Here is a 27,636-nt window from a genome sequence, read left to right as displayed (position 1 = left end):
TAAGATTATCTCCTAGTGTGAGAGGTTTACAAATTAACTCTTCACCTCTCTGATCAATGAGCAGACATGGCTGTCTTGATAATGTCAAATTTGATATATTGCTACTCGCCATTACACACTGCATATACTTAGTTGGCATGGGTTGTGAAAGGGCAACTTTATTTTACATCCTCGGGTTTAATCAGCCCATCTTATTAAGTTTTTTCATTCCCTCTCATTCTCTGCTTGTTTCCTGCTTTTCTCCCTCCCTCTTCTCTATTTGTTCTTTTGTCTCCCACACCTTTTCCCCTTCTGCTGCTGCTCAGTCTCAGCTCTTTCTTAACTTTCCTTCACTCCCTCTCCACATTACTCTTGCTTTTCTTCCCTTTTTACCAATAGCTGCCCTTACCACTCAGTGAACTAAAGAAATGATCATTTGTGCTGAAAAGGCTAGACAACTTTGCAGTATAGCACGGATCTGCTCTCACTGCTGTCCTGTGTTAGGTCCTCTTTCCTCTTTTTCCTCCTTCTCATGTTCCTCTTATTCCTCTTTCTTTCACATCCTTGTGTGCACCTCTTTCCTCCCCTCTCAGCCAAAATCAGCAGTTATCATCACAGTGTCAATAAATGAAGTATCCCCCCCCCCCCCAATAATTGTGATTGCAAATTAAAACCAAAAAGTGTGTGTGCGCATTTATAGCCACATATATGTGTGGATAATAGTGGTACTTTAAAATGTGGCTTTGTGTCAGTGCACACCCACAAAATGTCTCTGCTCCTAGTTTATCTCATTGTTTGAACAGCGCTGCTTTAATTAGGACAGGCCTGTCTATCTGTGTGTGTGCTTGTGTGCGTTTGAGAGAGAGAGCGAGCGAGAGAGCAAGACCGAGGCTGTGCATGTGCCTAAAAGTGAGCCACAGAGTCTTTATGTGTGTGTGCATGTTCCCATAGTGCCCCCATGTGGAGGATTGCAAAGAAATATATATTCTATAGTCTGGTTTCTTAGCACACATACACAGACACACACACTCGTACACTCCAATGACACGGTGTTATATTTGGAAACACAATTTCATGCTATCAGTACTGGCTAGCTATTCCATTTAGATAGCAGCCATCTATATATAAATTTGTGTGTGTGTGTGTGTGTGTGTGTGTGTGTGTGTGTGTTATATATTTGTGTGTTTAAGTGTGTTTGTGATCAGGTTGTGTGTCTATGCATATTGCATTTCTGTGAGTGCACAGCTCACCCGTGTGTCTTGCAGTAACGAGTCATTTTCCAAGTTTATTGAAATTTAAAAGTGGTTGCCATGGCAACATTTGGATTCTCTGTAATTATGCTGATTAAAAATGTGAAAATTAATTAAAAAGTCAGGAAAATGATCTCACAGCAGATGATCAGCAAAACATCAAAATGATTCAGATCTGTCTCTCTTTCCCTTCCTCCTGCTCTCTCTGATACACTCAAGCCTTCCCTTCCTGTCTCCCTCTGTCACACTTCAGAAGTCCTTTATTGCCACACAACACTGAATTATCTGCATTCATCGCTCACACAAGCTTGTCTCCTTTCCTTTCACACTTACTGTATATAAACACTTTATGGCATGATGAAGTTTGTCTTCATGTCCAAAGGGATAAAAAAAACAAGGCAAAACACAACAGCACGGAAAATAAGACAAACTCCCCCCCACCCCCCACCCCCCTTCATCCAATCACTCAGCTCATTCACAAGTTTTTAACAAGCATGACAAGACTCGTCTCATGCTGCCAAAGCAGACGCATCAGCAACAAAAGTAACACTCAAAATGAGGAACCTAACAGTCTCAGTTTCTCTCTTCCAGCCTTCTCCATTACTCAGTTCTCTCACAACCCGTCTCTTGTTCTCCTCTGACAGAATGAATAAACAGGCTAGCAAAGTGTAATCGCTTTCTTTTATTAGCAACAGCAAACACAGAAACAATGACTTTACCCTGCGCCCCTCCCTCCCTCTTCTCCGTCTGCTCCTCTCATCAGCTTTAATGAACCACAAATCTCATCAGCCATCCTTTCATCAGCTCTGCCATCACAACTTCCTGCACTTGGGCTCAAGTCTTTAAACCTGACTACTTATAGCATGTCTGTTTCTGCTTCTGGCTGATGACCAGGAGGACTGAACATATTTGGCTGCAAGGCAGAATGCATATCTTCTGCTAACAGTTGGAGTTAATATTAGGTAAAATTTGGTAATGACGGTTTGAGAGGCAGCAGCGTTAGTATGACAGCTTCACTTCACAGCTCTGGTTTACTTAATGGTGATTCACTGCCAGTTAATCTTCAGCGTGTTCACCATGGTGATCTTAAGGAGGATGGTGTTATACATTTGCAGTCATCAGTTGACTGTGTTGTTGAGGTGGCAGTATAATGACTACTTTGTACAGCCTGACCTATTTCTCTCTGTCCCTTTTTTCTTCATGAAAGGTGCGTGTCTGTGTGTGTGTGTGTGTGTGGGGTTTTTTTTTCTCCCTTTAAACAACATAAAATGAACACTGATCTTGTGAGCTGTGATACTAAGCCTGTGTTGTTTTTGTGCATTTAAATATGTAAATGACTGTGAGACTGAGCCAAACCACTGATCATATTCAGAAAAATATAGACAAGAAGGGTGCACCTCTCTCCACTGGCTCATAATGAAACTTGCCTCAGCCCCATAATCAAAGGCAAATGGGAGTGGTGTGTATGTGATTATACCAAGAACATCTGGTGCTAGACACCATCAAAAATGCAGGTAATAGTCAGCAGGTTAGTGATGTGAGGGCATGTCAAAGCTAGTGGCCCTAGCAACTTTGTAACATAACACAGCATTTTTTTAAAACTATGTTTAGAGTAATCCTTGATGGAGCAGACCATCTCTCTGGTTTACTTGAAATATTCTGTGACACAGATAAGAATTTAAAGAGAAAGCTCTTAAACTCTACAGTGAGGGGATCCCATGGTTTTGGTATGCTGTGGGGGTATTTTGGTGGCATGACAACAAAGATGGATGGGTCACGTGGTTACAGGGGACAATACCCACATCCATAGGGCATGAAATTAATGTTTACTGGTCTCCTTTGGGATTTGTACTTACTAGACTTTAACCCAATTTAATACCTATGGAAAAGTTTTGACTAACATGTTAAACTCCCCCTAACTATGATAAATATGAAATAGTGTGCCAAGGTGCATCGAGGCTTCAAGTCAGTTAACTTTGGGCAATGTTCCTGTAATTTGCAAGCCATTTAATATTTAATTATACTGCATGCGGTGTCATTTGTACACTTCAAGAATGAATTTAAAACACATTTCACTCTTTCTTCAGAAAGTTTTATTCAATTTGTAGCTTTATTCGAGTTCATTTCAATTAATTTCTAATTTCCTCATGTTTAGATAGTGCCTAGCTTTTTATTATTCTAGTATAATTTTGCTGATTTTATACAATGATTTCACATTGAAACAATTTTTTTCTTTCCATCACAATTGCAAGATTTATTTCATGTGTCAGGGTTTTCTTGATGCTCTAATTTAATGCAAAGAGTATTAGCTCCATTTCAGTCCAGATAGAGAACACCAATAAAGGCTTCTCAGCTATGTGTGTTCTAATTGTGCACCAGTGATTGCGTTTCTTCTGCCTTGCTTTTCACTTCCTCCGACTTGGAGTAGGACTCTTCACCCCTCTTCCCAGTGCTGCCTTAGGAGCGGCAGGGCTAGGAGTTGAAGGGGCAGCGCTCGGAGCAGGCTGAGTCTTAGGCTGAGGGATCTCGATTGGTAATTTAGGTGGGATGATTGTTTTAGGGGTCAGAGTTGGTTTTGCCTCAGGGATTTTCTCCCCATGGCGATACACACTGACCTGGAGATAAAAATAGCGAGACAAGGACATAATGTTAATACCCATACGTGCATTTACTACAGCGGTGAACACAAAAGGATTGTTTAAAGGGCTGCAGCACATTGCATCATCAATAGAAATTATTTAGGTATTTTTAATTTTAGAGAAATTTGGATTTTGTATTATTTTATATTAATTCTGTCAAAATCAGGGTGAGCAAAAGTAACAAGGTCAAATATCAGGCCCGTGTAAGGTTTTTGTGCTGCTGCGATCAAAATATATCCCCATGTTGGGCACCAATGGAAAGAAAATATTTCTGCTGCAGATGACGGCTCAGAGTAAATTCAGTCATTTGTGTTACACAGCGGCAACACTCACCACTATATCCACAGACTCTCCTCCATATTTATTCTGGACAATCATGGTATATCTGCCAGAATCCTCCATGGAAACGCCTTTGATCGTCAGACTGGCAAACTTGCCCTGGTCCAGGGAGACCACATACTGGGAAATGAATTCAGAGGTTAAAAAAAGTGAGAAAGCCAGTGGAGGGAGTTTAGCATGATTTATTCTTTAAAATGCCTTACTCAAAGTGGCAGCATGAGCAAAAGCTGAGCACTGGTGCATGGGCTGAATGGACAAAGGGACTAATGATGTATTCCTGTCTTATCTGTTCTGCTGCACTCAACCACGCTCAACCAAAGTATGGTGAAATTGAATTGAAAAGCAATACAGATGTGCCCCATCCATATTTTTTTAGACCACCCAAAAAAAACCTACTGTATATTGTCTCTGATACTCTAGTCTACACAGAGTACTTTATTCTGAATTGTACCATGTACTACGAGTGGTGCAGACAAGAGCCCAACATTTTAAATTGCCTCTTGTACCTGCCCACTCACTTGTAAGGTCTGGACATTTATACATTTTATGGAGTGGTACTTTCAGCAGGTTAATTACATTATTAAGAGAAACACTTGCCTTTTAATTACAAGAAATAAAACGGTCTAGTAGATTAAAATCCTAAAAATGGTAGCCATTAGCATGCTATGTGTTCTTGGTTAAATGCATTAATTTACTAGACCAATGTAGGTTAAGCTGTGTATTATTCAGGGAAAAAATATTCTAATTACAGTCATTTCTGTGATACAGATATTATAAAATCTGACAAAATGTCTAAAAAATAGTAACTTCTGCTTATTACACTACTCGAATTGACATGCTGTGTACTTCCAGAGTCAAACATGAGGATTAGATATAAAATTCTCTGGATCTTCTTATGTTCATGTTTGTTTTTCATTTATCTTCATGCATCCTGAGAAGCCTCTGTTGTAACTAAGTGCATGAGAGACACTCTAGAGGTTTGGAAAACTCATCAACAAGGGCCTCGCTTCTTGTTTTAGACAGATTATTAGCAGGTGAGGGAATGAATAAAGGAGAAAACTTGAACACAAATTCCTCCTGGACCGGGGTTTCTCAAACTTAAATCTTCAAAGCTGGTAGAAGCTGCAGGATTCTGATGCTATTGAAAGAGCTTTCGTTGACTAACGACAGACTGTAGACTTACTGTACTCTGGTTGGCAAGTAGGTTAATGAGTTATGAGGGGTAGAGTTGTTCCGTTACTGATCTAGGATTGTGCTGATAATACTGACTTTGGGGTCAGTATAGAAGCGTAGTGTAGTTTCCTGAATCTTGGTGCTCTCAGTGGTAAATACACTCACCTGCCACTTGATTAGGTATACGTTGCTAGTTTTGGATTGGATCCTGTTGTCTTCAGCCATAACATCTTTAGCAAGATGCTTAAAACATTCATCAGGGATTTTGTTTCATATCGACATGATGGCATCATGCTGCTAATCTCATGCTCCACCACATCCCAAACGTACTCCATTGTTGATCTTCTATTTTTGATCAGAATACTTAGACTAGCTCGTCTGTCACAAATAACCCTGCTCATGTACATTCAAAGTCTCACCTTTCTTCCCCCTTTTGATCCCCCTACATGCCTAAATGTACGACGTTGCTGCCATTGGCTGATTAAATATTTACTTTAATAATTTCTTGAATCGGTGTACCTACTAAAGTGGCTGATGAATGTATAAAAAGGGCTTTGACACAATAGGGACAACATCACATTCATGAAGTTCCTAACAAGGAACTAAAGCATATCAATGGTTTTGGGGTATTGTGCATTTTATTACTACTAATCATTTGTACTAATTTAAATATACATGAAGCATGCCTTTTTAGAAAGTACTTCATTACCACTTTCAGTATTACCAGAAATAGTTTTTTAATTACTGCTATTATTTTATATGAATACTGGTTTTAATATCATGGTAAGTATTATAGACATTGACTTTTGAACAGACATTATCTGATCAAATGAATCTGGAGTCATGATATCATGAAGCATATTTTAGTAGACACATACTGAGTGTGAAATTTCCACAAGACAAGTTAATAGAAACATTATGTTGTAATTGTGTATGGTTAATGAGACAATTAATCATGAGACAGGAGGGGAGGAGTTGAGTTTCTGAAGAGGTTAAACAGAGTCAGAGAATAAGGCAGTATTTATCGGGAAGGAATCAAATAAAAGTACAAAGCCCCATCTGAATATGAACTGGTTGTATATGTGACTTGCAAACACAATTTAATTAGCTGAAAACAAGTTGTGAAATTTATTTTGACATAACTCCAATAACACATTTACACATTTACCTGATCATCAGGCTCGACTTCCGATCCGTTCTTCAGCCATGACACCTGAGGTTTGGGGTCTCCACACACTGTACATGTTAAACTCAAAGTCTACAGAAAGCATAAAAAATACCTATTAGCAAAATGAGACCAAAAGCATGCAGTTTCACACACTTGCACGCCTACCTTCTTTTCCATAATGGTGACCACATCAGGCAGTCCTCCCACCACCTTACCACGGTCTAAAACAAACAGTTGTTAACATTCTAGGTTATTCCTATTGTTTATTATATTAAGCTATTATATAAAGGAGAACAGGAGGATAAACTTACTCTTCTCAGCGTATGCCTCGGCCCTGAAAAATCAAAGCAGTTTTGTATTATTATTGTCACTAGCAAATCTTTATTTAGTTCAAGTTTTACTTTAGCCAAGTTGTTTCTGGTTAGCTTTCATTACCTGGCTCTGACCACACATCATTTTTTCTTTGTTTTTTTTCTTTTTCCTTTCGGTTAACTAACAGTGGTCAGATGGTGTGCTACAAGGTGCTTTAGATTTACAGCCAAACCTCCTTTTAATATTGTTTACTTCAGGAGTTTCATGTATATTTCCTGGGGAAAAATGATATTGTTATGTGAGGGCTGTTGGAGCAGCATGGCAGGACCAGAGGTCAGCCACAGGACCAGATGGTTGGGGAAACTCTGCTCTCCTCTTGGCAAGTTGATGCTCAATCAAAAGGGTAACAGCGTGTCACTTGTTTCAATGTGTTTGTAAAGTCTTGTGCTTAAATGTCTCTCTTTGAATGTTAATTGGAAAAGGGATTTGGATGGTTTCCACACTGCATGCAGTGTTTAGTGTTTGCAGTCTCAATCCCTTTCCTAAAAGGATTTGCAAAATGTGTGTGTGGGTGTGGGGTTTGCTTTGGCCCAATTAGCCGACAGACCCCAAAGGATCTCTGCTACCTGACTGCTTCTATTTTTAACCAAGATTTTTATCTCAAATTATAATGCGCTGGACTCTTTCCAGACAGCCAGCCTTGGAGTTTTTGAATTTGCTCAACTTAAAGATGCAGGGTAATTTTTCCTAATGCTGTATTGATCATTTATGCAACTCGAGTTGCAGTGATTTAACAAGACTTTTCAAAACTGTAGCTGTAGGTGAAAAAAAAAACCATACTTGCATGCAGAAGTTTTACACCTCTTGGAGCTCTTTAGATTCTGCTCATGCAATAGTGCCAGGGAAGCGTCTGATTCGATTTGCAGCATGCTACATTCATGCAGCAGTGATTTAAAGCATACACACAGTTTCTTCAGTCACAGAAAAAGGAGAATAAGTCATCAAATAATATAGTGACCTAATCTGAAAATCATAACTTTATTCTGGGATTAAATCCTGAGTCAGACTTGCACAGGTCCTTACAGGGCAAAGCACAGGCTAATTAAACAACTAAAATATTCAAAACAAGCAGTTAGTTTTAGTGTAGCAGTTTGGAGTTAGGAGTGCACTGATATTTTAAAGTGACAAGTCTAATCAATGCATGGATCTACACTGATTAACACTGAGCATATAGTGGTTACAAAGGCTCATACAATCCTTCTGCAGTGTCTCAAATGATCTGAAGGCTTTGCACTGTTTGAAATGTGGAGAAACAAATGTTAATGAAATTTCCAATAGATGTTTTACTATTCAAATACAATCAGAACGAGAGAGTCGAATATACGTGTATTTATAGAAAACCTCATTCTTTACATTATTTGAAGCAGGAAAACAAGACTATTGTTTTCTGTATGTGAACACAGTGTAGCCTGGGAAATCATTACTTTGAACTATTAGATGTCAAACTCACAGTTATGAAGCAAATGTGAAGGAAGCAGTGATTCATCATTAGGCGAGCCAGTCTGACACATAAAGGCACAAGATTAAAAAAAAAGAAAACAGCTTTGAGAATATAGTCTTACTTTAGTTTCTGGAACTCTGCAAAGGCTTTCTCATATACTGTTAAACACAAAAACAGAAAACAGTCACTGTCACAGCACATGCCAGTTTACTTTCCTTTAAATTTAGACACACCTAGAACCAAAATAGTCTTTATAATATCAAAACAGAATCTTTCCCTTTTCCTGCTAATGAACATGGTAACATTTTTTTAAAGAAATTAATAGTTTTAAAATGGTGGTAATACAGGAATGCACCTTTCAGTTATAACACTCATGAATGTGTCATAAATCAAAAAAGTTAATTTGAGAAGTTTTAATGGAGATTTTTTCCATACAGTGCTGTGCAAAAGTTTTGAGCCGCAGTAATTATTAAAGGTACAATTTAAAAATGGTTCTTTGCTAATTTTTCTGTTATGTGTAGACACAAAACTGCTTCAACCGTTGAGTTGGTGGCCATTTTTATGCTTGAATGATACATAGGTCAGTGTTGGGTGGTTTAAACCAAAAAAACCATTCCTCTATAATTAGCCAGAAAATGAGTGAAAAGCAGCTAATGTCCAAAGAAAAACTTTTCAAAGCTTTCTGTCTTTCAAACGATTAGGGAAATAAAGAGTAGCTCAAGACTTTTGCATTGTTGTGTATGTAATCCGATCCACACTCAAATGTATGTAACTCACAAGCAGCAGTATGAAACTGGAGACTTTCATACTCAAAGACTAGCTGAAGTATAACCAGAGAGACTACACGCTGAAAGACAGCCATAAAAACAAGTGACTGTGTTATTTTCTACCCTCTTTTTACAGAGTTATCGATAAAAACAGGAATTGACTCTGGAGGGAAGGAAATAAGAGAGGAAAAGTACTGAAAGTACTGACCATCACCGCTGAGGTCCAGTGTGCGTTTATGTGAGTTTTCAGGGTCAGTGATCACGATGGAGTACTTGCCCTTGTCCTTCTCCACTGGTTCAACTACCTGTGAATCAATCAGCAAAAAAATGATCAGCCACATGACGGCAGAGGCATCAACTCAGTGTCTTGGTATTTATTTCTGCTTTGTGTGTTTTGAGCTATGATTTAAAATGAGATTAATTTAACAGGTAGGCTAATTACAATTATAAAGCTTTCTGACAAAACGATCGGAAGACACGCTACTTAATCAACTTTAATGAATTTTAAACCATTTTTATTCATTAGCTTTCCCTTGTGATTATCCCTTTAATTTATCTCAAAGTTTCCTCGTCTCTGCAAAGACACTTTGAGGACTTCTACAAGCAACACAGACGAGCAGCAGCACCAATGTCTGAGGTGCTTTACTGTCATAAAGCTACTGATGTGTGAGATTCCTCCGAAGCATATACTGTTCAGCTTTGTATAAAAGATGATAATACCTCCATTGTTGCCATAGCCGGGGTTCCACCAATCACAATCTTGTCACTGTGGGAGAGTTTAGTCTCACTGAGGAGAAGAAAAGAGAGGTTAGTGTGTGTGTTTGTGTGGTGGGGGTTTCTTTTTGAGCGAGTGAGGTAAATGAAAATCATATTTACATGCCTCGCTAATGTCATGCCGACCTCTTGCTCTTACACAAACCCACAGAAAAGACAGTGAGATGTTTTAAAATAAAAGCTTCATAATTTTTATTCAGTTTTACTTCATTGTTCTTTCCACTTTTTCTTTCATGAACCCATTTTTTTTAACATTTTATAATCTCTGGAGTGAACTGGAGTGCTTTTAAGTGCAGAAAAGCCTTCCTTCTCTATAGAAAATAATAGCTGTGTGATTTCTGTCACAAAACGGGGCAATTTTACTGCAATAACAGGGATAATGAAACCACTTGCCAATAGCCCATCAGAAGTTTTATTATGCGGCTTATTGTTTTTCCCACTCGCGGCAGTTTAACTTAAGGGAAAACTAGAATAATGTGTTTGTGGTCAGCATGTTTATAGGTGGACTTAAAAGAATACTCTAGTAAAACAACTACCAGGACTACAAATACTGGAGTTATGCGTATTTTCTTCCTCCGTTCCTTACCTTCATCTTCGTACTCCAACTATTTGGTATTATGTTTGTATTTGTGAGGCGGTGTTAATTCTGTGTTTAATCTAATTCCTTACCCATGATACCAGGTGATGTTCATCTCTGAGGTGTAATACTTCATGTGACACTGCAGCTGAATGCCTGTTGCTGTGCAGTTTATCACAAGCTCTGCTGCACTGGCTCCTGGAGGAGGTAATAGAGGCGATGGAGGTTGTGAGGACCACGTTTGAAATCAAAGTAAAATACATGTTTCCCTGCAGCTGCTGGACTCTGTGACCTCACTATGCTGTGAAAGCTACTGCATGCAGAGATGAATTAATTGAATAAAAACAAACTTCCATTTTCAGCCATTTGTAGGATCTATTTTGAAATTCCTTTTTGTCCAGCTTGGAGAGGAAAATTCTGCTAATGAAGCAAAGAGCAGATTGTTTATATCCTGGCACTCAGTAAAGCACTTCAACCATGACAGGTTTTATTAACTTTTTTTTTTTTTTAAGCCGTTATACCTAAAAGGGCATTTTATACTCCACAATGTCTGTGTCGGATTTTCCTCACTGCACATTACAAGTGGGCAAGTGTGTCATCCACCTGGTCACATCACCATGGTTTCCCATTATCACAGTAATGAACCCTCTTCTCCTCTGCAGCCACTGCTGTAACAGTTGCTGCAGAGCTGTCAAGTGACTGTCTCTTAAAATAGGAGTAAGATGCTCCTCCACACTGTCACTGTGACAGCGCAGTGGAATTTTAAAGTGATTTCACCACATGATGGCATGATGGCCAAATGCTTCCAGCATGACAACTTCTGCCACACGCTGATAAGTGTGTGTGTGTATGTAGCAGAGGGTTTTTAAAACAAGACCCATATCAGCCTGATGACGGATCTACCAAATCTCTCATCACTGGGGTTTGATGGTGCCATGTTAAATTTAGATAATTTGAACTGGATGCCTACAGTGGGTAGAGGGTGGTGCTGGTGGTGTGTCGTACCGTTTTTAACATGGATGTCTCTTTATGAGATTATTGGTGTGTGTGTCTGTGTGCAGAATGCAGCGACTTACCAGCCAGTTGGCTGAGCTTGTTTATGGCATCGTCAAAGACTAGAAGAAAGGCAGAGGAACACGGGGTCAGAGACGGAGCCAAGAGGATGGAAAGGCATGATGCTGCTCTCTGGTGGCTGCATTCAGAGCTCAGTAAGGAAGGTTTAATGAAAACATGGGAATCTGTTACTCTATGGTTTCCCAACCCAACATAGTGAAACAGTGTAAATACCTGCATTTGTTTTGTGAGGTACACTTTCACCAGATTGTTTCTTGGCATACTTGTTCATGTGAAGCTCAGTCTCAGTTAATTCATATATAAACATCTTCACATATCAAACATATTAAACTTAGGCACATCAACATCTGTGAGAAATTTGAGAAAGTGGGGTTTTGTTTTTTGTTCTTTTTTGTTTTTTAAATGAAGTGTTATTCTGGGAAGCTATTATACCTATTGAATCAGTTGTTTTACTCACAGTTTTAAGTGTTCTGGGTCTGTTACCAGATAATATCAGTGAAATGAAGAGGTTATGGGTCCCACTGGCTATGACATCAGGATGTAAAACAATATTAACGCACTGGAAATCAAGCAATCTGAGCTATTTTGGATAGCAGATCAAACTGCATGCAAAATAGTTACATTCAAACAAGTGACACGTAGAATAAAAAAGGGAGACGAGATATTTTTGGAGGGGAGCTGCCTTTTGGAATTGACAAAAAATGTTTTTGACTAATTTTAACAGTTTTGGCACCAATCATAATTTATGAATCATTCAAGATGTAATTTGTAGACCGAGGCTTTTTTATTATTTCCTTTTTTCTTGTGTTGTGGTTTTGTTTAGAAAAAATAGGAACAATTGCTTTTCAGTATGGTAATATATCTACTTTGTATCCTGCTGCTTTTGAGGAAAAATCAGTAAAAAAAATAAACAGTTTATAACATTATACATTTTTTCCCCATGTCAAGCATTTTATTTATTCTTTTTGTAAGAATAATACACTGTAGTTAAACAATTATACTTGCTCAGTAAGACATCAAGCTAACTATCCAGACAGTGAACTTGTCATTTTTATTAAGCGGTAAGATGAACTGCAAAAATAGAGAACATGTTTACCTTTTCCAGAAATGTTTATTTGGCTCATATCTTTTCCTCTGTCATCACTGATGGTGGCTTTGTAAATTCCTGCTGTCTTCAGTGAAAACTGGAGAAGAAACAGTGCAACATAGGGAATGCAGATTTGTCAATTTTGAACACACCATGAGGACAGCGTTGGGAAAAAACAAAAACATAGTCTTTAGTGCCACAGTGTGCTCTTACCTCTTTAATTGGCAGTTTACAGACTCCTGATCCCAGGTCAGGTTTTACATCCGGGATGATCTCCGTGTCTTCTCTAAACCAGTGAAACACTGATTCCTTCTTCAAGTTAGCAACCTGTTAAAATCAATAAAAATTGCATATTATTATTTTCGAAAAACAGGAAGTGAAGTTTTATTGTCACACACACACTTTATATTTTATACAATTCATCGAACAATGCAAATCCAGATGACCAGTGATGTGCTGTATATAAAGTCTTGTTTATGTGGTAGTTTAGGAAGAGCAAGAGATGTCGACGAGGCTTTTGAAAGACAAAGGAAGCAAATGCCTGCAGCAAACGGATTAAAGTGAAAAACAAATCTCTTAAATGTTAATGCATTGGTGCTTTTGTTTTCTGAATATAAAAATAATACTAATCGGAGAAAATGGTAAAACACAGTTTAATGCTTGGCTGTTTAGTTAATGAACTATATGGTAAGAGTGCATTAGCATTTGAAGAAGGGGTTATTTAAAATGCCTGTTTGCTGCAGGACAAGTACACTTATTCTTGCCTACAAAAGTCAACAAGTCAACCAGAGGTTCCCAAATGTTAGCACATAACTGTACCTCATCAACTTTTTGCAGTAATTCTCACCCACTTGATGGATTAAAATGTAAATCCTGTCTTTCAACCAAAAAAAACTTGAGGCTGTTTATATTTTTCTGCAACATATTATACCCTAAATGATCCCATATTAGAAGTAGAGCATTTTTCTGAAAACTGGTTGATGTTTAAGCTTGCTCTGTTTTGATACTCAACAGTCAAATAATGAATGCATATATTTACTATATCTCTGCATAAATCAAAGATATGCTGATGTCAACTTAACTGTCCCCGAGCATATAAACGGCCACTTTAATTTTAAAATGTTCTTGATAATATACTTCATTCTAACAAGGGCAGGAAAAACCGTGACAATTCGAGTTATTATCTGTCTGGACCTTATCATTACGCAGCACTGTGGCATCCACACTTAGTCTCCATAGAATATCTGCTCAGTAAGTGAGCCTCCCATTTGTCAGACTGTAAATATTCAATAAATATCGAGTACCACTGTGTTTACCTTGCAAACCAAAGTGACAGAGCAGTCATCCCCAATCTGAAGTGATAGAAACTCACTAAAGTGGGGGCCTGTAGTGAAAGGAAACATGAGAGGAAGCCTTGAAAATGGACATAAGCTTTTACAAAACACTTGAGGAACCTTGTTATAAGCTGTATTAACTGATGTGTGGTTTTAAGGTTGCAGCTCGAGAGTTTATGTAAAGATAGTGTACTTCTCTCCTGTATGCTCACTCATTAGTTATCTCCTGGGTAACATAGTGTTGTGCTGGTCTCAGGCTAAATTAAGAACAAAGCTCTTACAAGCTTAAAATTGGATGATGTTTTGTATTTCTTACCCTCTTTGACTCTGATGTACTCTCTCCTCTGGAAATCAGCCTCAGCCAGTGCTGCCTTGAAAGCTATGTGCACATACAGATACACATAAACGGAGAATAATTAAAAGATCAAAGTGTTGCTATAGATTCTTTTTTTAGTGGTCCCCCATATGAGAGCAGAATCATAATTTATGAAATCAAGCATCTTTAGTTGAGTCTTAGGGAGTCCTATAGACATGAAGTTCAAACCCTTCTCTACACTAACGGGCTTAATACATTTCCATAATGGGATCTCTAATGCAGCAGATGCTAAGTCTACTGTCATACAAAAAAGCCCATTCTATACACTCTCTGCTACATGTCTGTGTTTCTCCTGGCTTAGGCTTGACAGCATACCCCCTAATTAGTACGCTGAAAAATAAGAGGTTGTGATAAGTTCTTTCTGCACACATCCACTTAAAAAAAAGAAAGAAAATACAGTCCAGAGGGTATTGTTCTTTTTTTGTTGAATGTAGTCGGATACTGCAGGTTTTGTGGGGTCCGACTGGGTTGGAACCACATTTGAAAGGCTGATCGTAGGACAGCAGTAAACCTTGGTCCCTCTTACCATTTCCAATCAGAACCAGTGAGCTCTGTGCCTTTCCTCCTCCATCTGTGATCTGGCAGGTATATGTCCCCTCATTCTCCTCAGTGAAATGATCCATGATGAACTCAATGATCCCTGTAGCGACGTCATGAGCCATCTTGTTGGGCTGCAGAAAAATAGAGTTGTAATTTTAAAAAGCCTACTTGACGACAGACTTTGTGACTATCATAACTTTTGTGTAGTTAAATACAGCTGACTGAACTATTGTCTTGATAGAAAAGTAGGTTGTTCACCTTGAAGCTAGAATATAAATCATTCATCTCTTCTGTTTTTATTTGCAAGGCTCACTTAAATGGTTTAGCCCATACTCTGGGACCTTTCAGTTTGAGCCTCGCAAAAATTACAGCTGAAAGAAGACTACCTGGCTAACTGATATATCATTTTCCGGACTTCATTTTCCATTTGCATGACTTTCTACACCCATGAATTTCAAGTACTGCATAGGGAGAGTGGCATAGGTAGGAACTGACTACAATCTGCGGGTAAACTAAGATGTATCTTACATCAGCTCCAGACAGTTCCTTGTTGTTTGCAAAGAATTTGTAGGTGACATTGGAAGAAATCTCCTCAGCCTGCAGCCAGAACCTCATTCGGCCTCTCTCCAGAATCTTATAGGCCAACTCAGACTTCAGCGGGATGACTAGAGGACAAGAGGGAGGAAGGGTAAGGGGTTTCAAAACATTATTGTCCTTGTTTAATGAGGAGACGAAGGAGGAGAGGACAGGAGAAGGAGAAGAGCTTAGGCAATGTGATGCAAAAGCAGGTAAGACTTTTTTCTTTTTTTTCTTTTTTTTTGGATCAAATAAAAAGAGAAATCTGCCCCTAAAAAAATAAAGAAATCAGAAATCTTCAAAGGCAGAAGAAGAAAGAAAAATAAAAGCATAAAAGAGGGAGAACGAGAAATGAAGTGAGCAGGTAAGACAGATTAAGACTCGGAGGAGAAAGTTTTAAAGAAGAGATTAAAAAGGACAAAGAGAGAGAAACTCAGAGAGATTGAAAGAGTCAGCCAAAGGTACCTACCTGGGTGTCTGATATCATAACTGAGCGCCAGCATCTTTACCAACTCTATAAGGCACAGACACATTATTTTATAGACACAGACATGCAGTTATCATACATGTGACATTTTATACATTGGTCTAATTTTACCATTAGCTTCGATGAGGTACCAGATAAGTCAGGGAGAGGAAAATCAAGGAACAAAAACATTAAAACTGAAGCTCAAAGCTGAAAGAACAAAATTACATTGTGACTCATAACTGGCCCTGAATGCTTACCCTGAAACACAGCCTGTATTATGAGTTGTTGTATTATTGGAGCCTCACCAAGTACCTGTGATATAACTGAAATGAATGAATCCTTGCGTGCTAGAAGTTCAGAAATTATTGCGAGTTACAGTGGAATAACTGTAGGCCGAAAGGGAAGCAATCAGTGGAAGCCACGTATTATAGCCTCGTAGCAAACTGGTGCAATAGAAGGAAAAGCGTTGTGAAGCTTTCTGACAGAAATCCTTTTGCCACGAAGATCTGGTGGTAAAACATGTTCAGTGCCCCAAGCTTGGAGAAATAATGCGCTCTGCTAGTATCATCAGCTGTGTAATGAAATTGTTTGTTGCCTACATGCCAGGCTGATTGTTTTTAAGTATGCTCTCACTGCTTTCATCTTTTATTGCATTCTACACACTGCCTTAGTTCTCCGATACAGTTTTCTTTTGATTTTAGCTCAAGTCTGCGCTTTTGATGTAGTTATTAGGGTGTTGCTCTACAGCTGTTCAAATTTTCACGATCAAGGCATGAGTGGTATTTGCATGCAATAGTTTAACAGAGGTAGGAAACGGATATGGAATGCAAACTAATGCGATGAGATGATTAAGATAATAAAGGCAACATCGCAAATTACCATAAGTCAACAAGGGCAAATGAGCCATGAGTGTAGAATACAAATAAACATAAACATGAGAGATTTCATTAAGTCTAAGTTGCAGATTCTTTTATAGATTTTCAAATTTTTCATGACAGTTGACTGGGTGCCTAAGCATCAGAGCCATCCTTACTTAGCAATGAATTGAACCTACCTTCATTAGAGATTGTGTAGCTGGATGACACTCCCTCTGTGTTTGTGACAGAAACAGAATACGTCCCAAAGTCCTCCTTATCTGGGTTCTTGAAGATCAGCTTAGAGCTGCAGTGGAGGGCGGAAGAGAAACACAGACACACACAGTCAGAGAGATTGTTCAAGCTGAAATTGAATGCAAATGTTTGATGCCATATGCATGTTATATATGTGTGTGGCTGTGGTCTTACTGGATGCCCTCGGATTTAATCACTACCCCTTTAGAGAAATCTGTGATTTCTTTATAATCTTTCTTCCAGATGAACTTGGAGCCTTCGTTTATCTGGCAGGACTCGAATGACAGAACAATGTCACCTGACTTCTCATCCACCACACAGGACACCTCCTGGGAACCTTCAATACACAGATAAACATAGTTTTTAGACTCATTTTTGTCTCCAGTTAATGCCCAGAAAGCCTAAACAGCTATTAATGTGAGCTTTGATATTTGATGGATTGATATCACATGTGTCCACTCGCTCTTAAACTCTTGCCTTCACCACTGTCAACAATAGTGCAACACTCACTCAAAGCAAAACCATAGCACTTTGTATGCTTTACAAAGAGGAACTTGGAGACACATATTTATGAATTCTAATACCCTTATATTCTAATAGTAAGGTATTCAGTTTCTGTCTGCTGTTAAATGTTACCTGCCACGGCCTTGGCAGTCACAGGGTCAGAGGCCATTGAGGCCATACCCACTCCAGCAGCATTGACTGCACGCACTCTGAACACATAGGTAGTGCCCACCTCCAGACCTGTTACCTAGGACACAAACAGACAATCTGTTGCTAGGGGGAGTGGAGGTGTGAACGTCTGTAAATGGGTGTGGTAACTTTCAACCTGTGCAACATTGACAGGTAAATAAATTATGACATAATAACAGCATATTCTATTCTGAATCTAACAATACTATTTATTTTGTTGATCACTTGGTGCTGTGAATGAATGTAAAATATATCATCCTTTAGCCCAGCAGCAGCTGGATCTATTATTATAATTCCCCCTGTTCTTTTAGGCAACTTACCCTAAATATTAATAATGCATGAGTAATCCGTATTGTTTCAAAGCATATTTTTATTAGATCACTAAATGGTCTTGGTATTATTATAATTATTCTTGTCTTATTTTACTTTACTGACTTTCCATTATCACACATAAGTGATTCACCTTTAACAGATTTTCTTTTTGTACCATTTCACCAAGTAGTTACTTGGTTCATCCACTAGATGTCAGTGTCACACAGTTTTTGTACCTACACTGCTGCAGTTTTGGTAGTGGTAAATAAAGTGCTGGAAAAAGTGGATGAAAATTGATGTTTTGGGGGGGAAAAGTTCAGTAAAGATGAAGAAACACACTGTTACATAATAAACGTCATGCACTGCATTTTACACTTGTTTCAGCAGTGCCAACATTTAGTCTAACCTATATGTTATATTGTAAATTAAAAGCGTTATTCCAATTTCTTTTGTCTTGCGTGCTTGAGTAAAATCTCTGATGAGCAGTGGAGGATAACCTCTATGATTCATAGATTGGAACAGTGATACCCTCACCTTTAGGAAGCGGTGACTGGCAGCTTTTTCATTGGCTGTGATCCAGTTAGCAGTACCCTTCTTGGCATACTCAACATGGTAGCCTGTGATTGGTTCAGAACCAGTGTAGACAGGCTTTTGCCACTCAACCACCAATGAATTATCTCTCACTTCACAAAAGGTCAGGTCATAGGCTGGGCCTATATGAGCCAGATGATGAGAGGAGAAGAACAACAATTCCATATTTATCTTTCTAGAAGTGTAAAAGCTTCACTTTTGACTCAGAGTTTAAAGTCAGTCACTAAAAAGTGAAATTTACTAACCAGGTTCTGGCATTGTCCAGGCATCACATGTAAGGTCTTCTGAATGTTTGGACGCTGGTCCAAGACCAGCCAGGTTGGCTCCATAAACCTGGAACTGATAGACTGCTCCCTCTGTCAAGTTCTCCACCTTTTAATAAAATGTTACATGGTTAACTAAAATCCTAGTTATCATTATCAATTTAAACAAAATGGACATGCCACTTTCAGAGTTGAACAGGCCAGTTTTGCACAAAATAATCAGACCATCCCAAATAAAATAATATGTATCTTAACTTTTGTATGATATATAATAAGAAGAGTATGCAAGTATGTATGCAAAATTGTGGCCCTCTTCTGTTTGTTTTGATGTTTGAATGTTATAAAAAGAGTCCAAATACCTTATAAACTCTCTCTGTGATTGGTGGGATATGAACCTCCCTCCACATGGTTGTTCCTCTACGTCTTTTGTCCACATAATACTCTTTGATCTTTGCTCCTCCAGAGCGAAGAGGCTTCTTCCAGTTCAGGATCATTGAATGGCCGTCGCAGTACAGCAGTGCAATGTTATAAGGAGCAGATGGGGTGGCTGTAAGAACAGTATTGAGTTTTAATTCTTTAAAATGAAAAGGTTTGGGGCAGTTATCATGATTAACATCTGCAGTAGTGAGCAAATATTTGGCATTACTGACTAAGGGCAGCCTTGACAGTCAAAGGTGCTGACTCCTGGGATTCATCACTGAGACCCAGCTCATTGATAGCCTGGACGCGGAACATGTAGGTTTCTCCTGTGGTCAAACCACTAACCACAAACCTGAAGAGACACAAACGTGACACAAAGCCCATTGTGTAATAAGCAGCCAGAGAAAAAAATCCATTTTTGAGCCCAACAGTGTGTTTGTGTGTCGCTAGAAACATACTTGGTGTTCTTGTGAGGTTTGTGATTGGCTGAGGTCCAGTTCTTGGATCCTTGCACACACTGGTCAATGTAATAACCAATCAAATTATTAGGTTCCTTTGGAGGAGCCCATTGGATGAGGACAGAGGTGTCTGTTTCCCTTGTCGCAATCACCTGACCAGGAGCGGATGGTACGCCTGCAATTGATTAAAAAATAAATAAAAAATAGCTACATAATACTGTAATTACAATTAAGGATACTTTATATTAGGTTCTTCTGGTTTTCAAGTGGCTGCTACTCAGTATCTATACCACAACCCTCTTACACCTGACCATAATTTTTATGTCAGCTTCATGTTTGAAACATTTGAAACAAATCTCTCAGCTGACATATTGAAAACTTTTTGTAGTAAGCAGTTCAGAAGATCACCCACACCACATTTTGTTGTGAAGTAACACAGAAATACAATTAAAGGTGTTGCAACTGGTAATTGGTAATAATAAACACTACTGCTGTGTAACAGGAAAGGAAAAATGGAGGCAAACCTTTGAGTTCCTGAGTCTGAATAGGTCCAGTTGGCTCTGATGGCGCACTGGTCCCATAAATGTTGGCAGACAAAACTCTGAACTTATATTGTTTTCCCTCTGCCAGGTCAAAGACAGCATAACGAGGAGATCGAATAGGGACCTGGGTGTTAACGCGCTGCCATGCGCCACTGTCTGCCATGCACTGTGGAGAGACGAAGACATGGAAGCAAGTTTGTTTACATTTTAAAAATGTATTTTATTTTTTCCAAGGCTTGTCTCTATATGTGTTATACAGAAGACCTGTAAAAATAGTTTAGGCACACAAGTTAATGCAGCTGCATAATATAAAGGAGAAAAAAACTGCTGTTACTGCTTCGTCAAACTATAAACAACTGTTGAGGGGGAAGTCAGTGAATTAGAATATGACATTGTTTGTTACCTTTTCTATGTAGTACCACATGGGAGCGCTGCTGGTGTACGCTGGGGCTTTCCAGCTCAAAACAACATAGGTCCTGTCTGTTTCTGAGGCATTAATTCCTGATGGAACACCTGGAGGCTTTCCTTCAGCTACAAAGAAACAAGACTGAAAACGTTAAAAATATAATACATATTATATGTGGCGTAACAAATACACGAACCAGTCGCTTCCTTGCGTACATCTGTTCAATTGCTTAACACAAATATCTAATCAGCCAATCACCAGTCAGCAACTCATTGCATTTCAACTTGGAGACATGGTCAAGACAACCTGCTGAAGTTTAAACAGAGCATCAGAATGTATGTATCAACTTCAATTCAAACCCACCTTCAACTTCGTCATGGTAAGACACGATATCCAGTCTTCCTCCAAGCCTTTTGGCTAGAGGAAGATAAAGAGATGATCATGTGTTTGTGATTGATAGTGACCTTTTTTTGAGATCATTTTAAATACAAATTTGTTGTTTATATAGGAGCTGAACATGTACCGTATCTAATGCTATAAAATAGACTGATTAGTGTGTATTTTACAAGTCTAACCTGCCCCCAAATAAAAGCATGAGATAAGTACAATATGACATAATTTAGTTACATAATGTGTTTTTTATTATGTGCTTTAAATCAGGGCTGATTGTAATTCTACATGAATAACTGTTTAGCAAGAAACAAGAAGACAGTTATAATTTCAAACAATAGTGACTACAATAATGACAACATGACACATGGCAAAACTTCAAAACACTGTATTTTTAAGGTGAGCTTAGACATTTCTCTGTATTAGTGTAGTTAAACCCACCGTGAAGCCTCTCAAACTCAGTGGGGTCCATTGCAGTGATGGGATCAGACATACGAGAAGGTTTGCTGATTCCATGGGAGTTAACAGCTCTGACTCTGAAGTAGAAGGAGTGCCCTTCAAACAGCCCAGACACCGGATATTTACAGATCTTTATGGGGTGATCGTTACATTGGGTCCAGTTTTCAGTTCCAACCTCACATCTAAGAAGAGAAAAGATGAGAATGTCGCAGAGTTAATGAGATGAATGCAAATAGAAAGATCTGATAAAATACTGGTATGGCATGGAGTCATTATAAACATGTAACTATTGCAAAGAGTAATATGTGTACAAGTTTATAATGGATGTTTTATGTTTTGTGTATGCTACCATATTATTAAAAAATGCTGATTGGTATATGAGATCAGAACAGTGTACCTGTTGGAGCCTCACTGAAAGCACTTGTGCTGAAATTATCTGTTCATTATGATGCTAGACAAAAAAAAGACATAAGCAGGAAAAGAGCTTCCTCAGCAAAAAAAATGCAGATTGAAAAAGAATGAAAAGCAGCCAATAGGTAGCAGAGCATGCCCATTCCTGCTCTGTTTAGGTTCAAATATGAGCGACAGAAGAAATAAACAAAAGCAGCTGTGTATTTTATGTGCAATAAAGAGAACATGGACTGCCCCTCTTCCTTGAGACAAAAAACAGTAATTTGATACTCAAGTAAGCTCAATAGGATTACTTAAAGTAATTAGTTTGTCTTTATGCTGGCCAGTTTATCTGTTTATGGCGTTTATACCAGTAACTCTTACTTGTCGACAAAGTATCCCAGGATTGGACCCTCTGTAGTTGTATTAGGAGGCTTCCATGACACAATGACATAGTCTCTGTTGGCATCATGGATCTTGATGTCCATAGGAGCACCAGGTGCAGCAGGGACTGGAGGAGGACCATCTAGACAGGAAGTGATGACGTGCATTGTTTTAATAATCACATTATTCATAAGAAATAAGAAGCAATAATACTTAGCATTAGCAGTTAGCAGAATAAGTATTATGTTGACAGCAAAACCGTATCAGTTTCATAAAATTTAAGCTCCAGTTTCCAAACTGGATTTAGAAATACGTTAATCTTATCCAGTCCAACGTTTGGCTCATCTTACCTGCGACTGAGACAAAGGCGCTGTGTTCTGCGGTGCCTCCTTTAGTGACCATGCGCAGGGTATAGAGACCCTCGTCATCTTTGTAGAGATTTGGAAGAGTCAATTTGCTGAATCCTCTACCAGTTTCAATCTTCACCCATTTAGAGTCAAACAGACGAGTGTCTAGGAAAAAATGAGACAGGCTCATTGACTCAGCTTCACCGCATAACTCTTATGAACCTGAACTATAAAATGCTAAAATAATGAAACATCAAGTTTGAGTAAATAAAGCCTTTCTGCATACAACAAAAATAAGCTAGAATTTTCTTTTATACCTCAGACACACACGTAGCAAATGAAACGGCTCACAAATTTGGGGTGATATTACTTGAGTCTACTTAACTGCTTTTGGTATAATTAATAGGCAATAAAAATAGTGTCCATAACATTTTCTAATTTTTCCACTGCTGTGCCTCTGGCTGCATGTCGGCTAGATTGGGTCAGGCAGTCACTGTGGCATTTAGCATATATTACTAGCAATTATAGGGTAATTACTGTATCATAAAGTGCTATTTTATATCAATTACCATCTCTGTACCACTGTGCCTCAGGCTGTAGGTTTGCCAGGTTGGGCTCCAGGGTCATGGTAGCAGAAAGGGTGGCAGATTCACCCTCGGTAGCAAACACTGGTCCAAACATCTCCAAAAAAGTAATGTGGATTTTAGTGTAATGGATCTTTGGTAGCATAGAAGCTGGGGAAAAGAAGAGAGATAACATGAAAGAGATAGTAGAATTGGTGGTAACAGCATGTTGCTTCACACGCTCTTTTGAAAGGAGAATAGAGGAATATTATGTTAACTCATATTAAATGATATAATTGTATTACAGTTGTAATTTATGAGTATTTTAAAATCTAGTGCTGATGTTCTCTGGAGGTAATTACTTTGCCTACCTTCATAAGGCAGCCATGCATATGAACAGGACTCTTCCTCCTGCTTGAATCCTGCACAAAAAAACAACAAAAAACAGTAAACGTTGTGTGTGATTGGCAGCAACAGCCAGCTGAAATAATACAGATGTGCAGTTACAGATTTGTATGATTCATCTAAATATGATTACTTTTTTTATGAATAACATTTATTGTAAAATAACCCTACATGAAATTTGTTGAAATGTTGCTAATTGCACAAGTAACTCCTCATAGTAAACACTCAGCTGTAGGTATAGACACTTTGTGAAGTAGCCTCTAGTCTCAGAAGTGAAGCCAAAGTCAGCAAAAGGAGAATCCTGTGGTCTGTGTGTGTGTGTCTGTGTTGGGTGGGGGGTCTGATTGTATGGAAGTTTATTGGGGAAGTGACACAAATGTTAACCCAAGTTTAAGTTATGATTTAATTTGCTAGTTTTAAATCCTGTTTTGCACAATTAGGGTTGATTTTGTAAGATATGGTCCCATAGTGAATTAGCCTTCCTATTTAGAGAATAGTGGGTTATGATTTGGGGTGTGATTGTATTTCGATTATTGTGCTTAATAGGTTGCTACTGTAAAACCACGTCCATGGTTTCCTAGTTAGAACTAGTTCCTGTCACAGAGTTCCCTTTTTGCTTACAGCAATCAGTCTCATCGTTATTTGCCACAATAATCACAAAAGTGTTATCAACCCAACTTGAAATATCATTACCAAAGGAAGTTGGATATTCTCTGCTTGGAGGCATAGCATATGATCGTGAGGCAGCATCAATTAAATAATTACTGGAATTTGATTTATGGAGTACAAGCGGCGCTTTTGCTCACACATCACTGTGGTTTCTTCTGATTGGTCTGGGCATGTTGCCTGCTCCATATCAAGAGTTTGTGTACACGTTGTCAAGTGTACAGTCCCTGATGTAAGTTAACCTCTCAGTGTCGCAAGTATAGCACTGGTTTCACAAACTCTTTATTGAGTCGATTGAGGCAAGCTATGGATCGTAGCAACAGAGTGGTAGATCGTGCGAATGGGTGGCAGACTTGGGGTGTTTTGGTACTTTGGCTAAGTCAGTTAGCAACACTAAACTATAAACAAATGTTTACGTTCTTGCATCTGGTCTAGAGTTTGGGGGTTGGCTTGTGTGTGTATGAGAGTCAGCGTGTGCAACCCTGTTGCACGTCCATTGCTTTACACTTAAAGCCTCTGGTTATCAGATTGAATGGCTTACTCTTCACAATAATGGAGGCCTGACTGGAGGCTTGTCCATGGAGGTTTACAGCCATAGCAGTGTACTGAGCTGTATCATCAGTTGAGCATCTGGAACACAGAATAAACATAAAATGGTTGCATTTTGATCAAAAGATTTCCCAACAGATTGCAACAGATTAGAGAATAAACGAAATGGTGATTGAGCACTGTGTCATACTTAGCATACTTAGCTAAATTCTGGGACTTCATGGCAATCTTATGGATTTTACAGTCATCTGTGAAATTACCGAAACTGCCTAAATAGCAGGTGAGCTACATATTAGAAGATCTGCACTGACAGGACTAACTGCTCTCTACTGACACATTGCCACTGTGCATTTTCTCCAACAGCGTATATGAATCCACTTCACCAAATGAGCAATTATTCCCCACATGAATGCTTCATGTTGCCAGGGATAATCAGCAGTGGAGAAGACAGAGCACAGATTGTGTAAAGCCCCATTCACACTTCAATTAACAATGCTTGGTTTACTTATTCAGAGAATGTTTTGGTTTAGACCCACAGCTTTCCTTTTAGGAAACACCATGTGCCAAATCTCACCTGACAAACAAAGTAATGCTTGCAGAATACTCAGTGCATAGTCCTTTGAGTTGGAAACAAGGTCACAGGGCAGGGGGTTAATTGTATCTTCTGTGTGGGCGGATTTTATAATCTGCCAATATGTTAGAGCTGCAATGCAGTTCATCACAAGCACTGTGTCTGCTAAGCTTTCTCTACGTTATATTTACATAGAGGTTACTGGATTTGTTTTCTTTAGAGCAGTGTAGCTACAGATCTTTGGCCATTCTGGCAAGTTGCAAAACTTAAGTGGTCTTTTTGTTTCTGCTCATATCGCTCACTTTTCCACAATCGTATGTCACACCTTTAGCATGTGACATGAGACTTTGACCCCTTGACAAATTAATAAACTGATATAGTCATGAAAGAGGATGTTATTAGCATAAATTGCAGAAGTAATGTGGGGGAGAACAGCGAATGTACTCTCATTAAGTCGCAAATAACTTAAGCTATACAGTGTGTAGGTGTAGGACTCGTGAGGTGTCTATACATAACATAACTTCTTGCTGTCTATTTCTAACCCTGCTTAATGCCATGCTAAAGTTTTGCGGTAACTGTTATTTTAATTATTTAGCTATTTTAAAAAGTCATAAGTCATGGTAAGAATGCAGTACTCAAGAGTATGATGTGCTTCATGGGTGTTTTTTCTCCAAGGAGTATTAACTGCTGGCTGTACAGTGTGTAAGTAAGGAAACAGCGGTGGCCTGAAAGATTCCCAGAGTATCACGTACCACTGAGGTCAGCACTTGAACAGCTGAGCTTCCACAGACTGGAGGGAGAGTAGGATAAGCTCCAGTCCCCTGACTTTAACTACACAGCCCGCCCACACCTTCAGGTGACAGACGGTAAACATCTCTGATCTAATTTTGTGCATGGGGCTTGAAAGAATTAAGGAGGAGGAGATTTCCAATGGCTCGCTACATATTCTTAATCCCGATATTTGGGCAGTGAGACCAGTGGCCTTGTAACTCAGTGCACTTCATCTTAAGAAAACATAGAAGCAGACAAGTACAAGCAAACTACAACCCATTTCCAAAAAAGTTGGGATGTCTTATAAAATGTAGATTTAAAAAAGTAACATCAAGGAGAGGGAGAGAGCCATACAGACGTGGACAGAAAGAGATGGGAGTTTTAGATTGTGACCCATTCTTAAAGTTCAAAGTTAAAGGAAAAGCCCTTTGTGAGAAAGATGCACCATAGTGGGAAACGTTTTTCCCACTATGGTGCTGGACTGCTGTATTATTGGATTTTCTTCTCTTTTGGGGTCTTTACCTTACAATATAAAATCCCATGAGATGACTGCTATTAGTAAATTGGTGGCAGATAAATAAAAATATGTTCAAAAACTCTAACCTTTATTGAACTTAATGTACCTTGGGATCTCCAGGGAGTGGATTCCACCTTTGGCTTCAACCAGATATCTTCCAGAAGACAAGTCCAGGATCATTCCATCTTTATACCTAAAATTGAGCAAAACAATAGCTATCTTCATGAAGCATTGAGTAATAAAAGGTATGAATGCAATGATGTATCCACAAGACCACAAAATGGTCTTTTACGTTTATTCTTGGGATTTTATGGAAACCTGTGACCCTGGAAAACTGGCTTCCTTTTCATCTTCTTACCTTGTAGTTTGGCCTCACCACAACAGACAAAAAGCTGGGAATGACACTTCATGAGAGCCAAAACTCTCATGTCTGCATCAGCATTAAGATCAGCGGTAAACATAAAAAAAACACAGCTTGATGCCCACAGCATGTGATGTGAACTGAAGATCCAATCAGAAACTGACCCACAAGAATTTTCTGACCTTAACTGTGCTTCCTGCCTTATTTCGGTGCAATTTGAGACGGCAAGAAGCAAATGTCAACATTTATGTCCAAACACTAATTTAAAAAGATCTTTCACGTTGGATAGTAATTAATTATATTAGACTGTGTTGTTAAATATCTTGCGGACTGTCTCATCTAGCCGAGTGACTGACTCCACAAAGACCAGACTATGAGCACAACTGCGAGTGAGGTGATAATGCAAATCAGTAGAAACTTGTAAATCCTGATCGTCTATTTCCTCAAGGTCGCTATGAGGACAGCCAAGTTACTGGCCATACATGCTGCACATGCAGCAGCATTAAAAGACTGTCAAATACATACATACATAAT

General features: G+C 38.8%; 1 protein-coding gene across 1 annotated transcript in view; it reads right to left on the bottom strand.

Moving 5' to 3' along the window:
* Positions 1-3,307: 3,307 nt before the first annotated feature.
* myom2b (myomesin 2b) overlaps positions 3,308-27,636 on the bottom strand; it is a 29,150-nt gene continuing 4,821 nt past the window's right edge. Inside the window, exons 5-39 of the mRNA XM_026170354.1 lie at positions 26,848-26,934; positions 24,875-24,963; positions 23,634-23,684; positions 23,269-23,433; positions 22,703-22,864; positions 22,353-22,494; positions 21,561-21,760; positions 21,093-21,146; positions 20,727-20,854; positions 20,306-20,489; positions 19,782-19,956; positions 19,554-19,675; positions 19,263-19,450; positions 18,886-19,012; positions 18,584-18,762; positions 17,681-17,795; positions 17,219-17,381; positions 16,990-17,096; positions 15,936-15,980; positions 15,419-15,555; positions 14,877-15,021; positions 14,291-14,353; positions 13,957-14,024; positions 12,854-12,967; positions 12,650-12,737; positions 11,556-11,594; positions 10,572-10,677; positions 9,849-9,915; positions 9,337-9,433; positions 8,483-8,519; positions 6,860-6,882; positions 6,714-6,769; positions 6,549-6,638; positions 4,202-4,327; positions 3,308-3,844 (exon numbers count right to left, since the gene is read on the bottom strand). Coding sequence (XP_026026139.1) covers positions 3,635-3,844; positions 4,202-4,327; positions 6,549-6,638; positions 6,714-6,769; positions 6,860-6,882; positions 8,483-8,519; positions 9,337-9,433; positions 9,849-9,915; positions 10,572-10,677; positions 11,556-11,594; positions 12,650-12,737; positions 12,854-12,967; positions 13,957-14,024; positions 14,291-14,353; positions 14,877-15,021; positions 15,419-15,555; positions 15,936-15,980; positions 16,990-17,096; positions 17,219-17,381; positions 17,681-17,795; positions 18,584-18,762; positions 18,886-19,012; positions 19,263-19,450; positions 19,554-19,675; positions 19,782-19,956; positions 20,306-20,489; positions 20,727-20,854; positions 21,093-21,146; positions 21,561-21,760; positions 22,353-22,494; positions 22,703-22,864; positions 23,269-23,433; positions 23,634-23,684; positions 24,875-24,963; positions 26,848-26,934 — 3,949 coding nt within the window. The 3' untranslated portion in view covers positions 3,308-3,634. The remainder of the gene's footprint in view (positions 3,845-4,201; positions 4,328-6,548; positions 6,639-6,713; positions 6,770-6,859; positions 6,883-8,482; positions 8,520-9,336; positions 9,434-9,848; positions 9,916-10,571; positions 10,678-11,555; positions 11,595-12,649; positions 12,738-12,853; positions 12,968-13,956; positions 14,025-14,290; positions 14,354-14,876; positions 15,022-15,418; positions 15,556-15,935; positions 15,981-16,989; positions 17,097-17,218; positions 17,382-17,680; positions 17,796-18,583; positions 18,763-18,885; positions 19,013-19,262; positions 19,451-19,553; positions 19,676-19,781; positions 19,957-20,305; positions 20,490-20,726; positions 20,855-21,092; positions 21,147-21,560; positions 21,761-22,352; positions 22,495-22,702; positions 22,865-23,268; positions 23,434-23,633; positions 23,685-24,874; positions 24,964-26,847; positions 26,935-27,636) is intronic.

Source organism: Astatotilapia calliptera, chromosome 1, assembly GCF_900246225.1.
Source record: "Astatotilapia calliptera chromosome 1, fAstCal1.2, whole genome shotgun sequence".
Taxonomy (NCBI): Eukaryota; Metazoa; Chordata; class Actinopteri; order Cichliformes; family Cichlidae; genus Astatotilapia; species Astatotilapia calliptera.
Note: the sequence above shows the minus strand (reverse complement) of the source record. Positions and strands in the feature narration are given on the sequence as shown.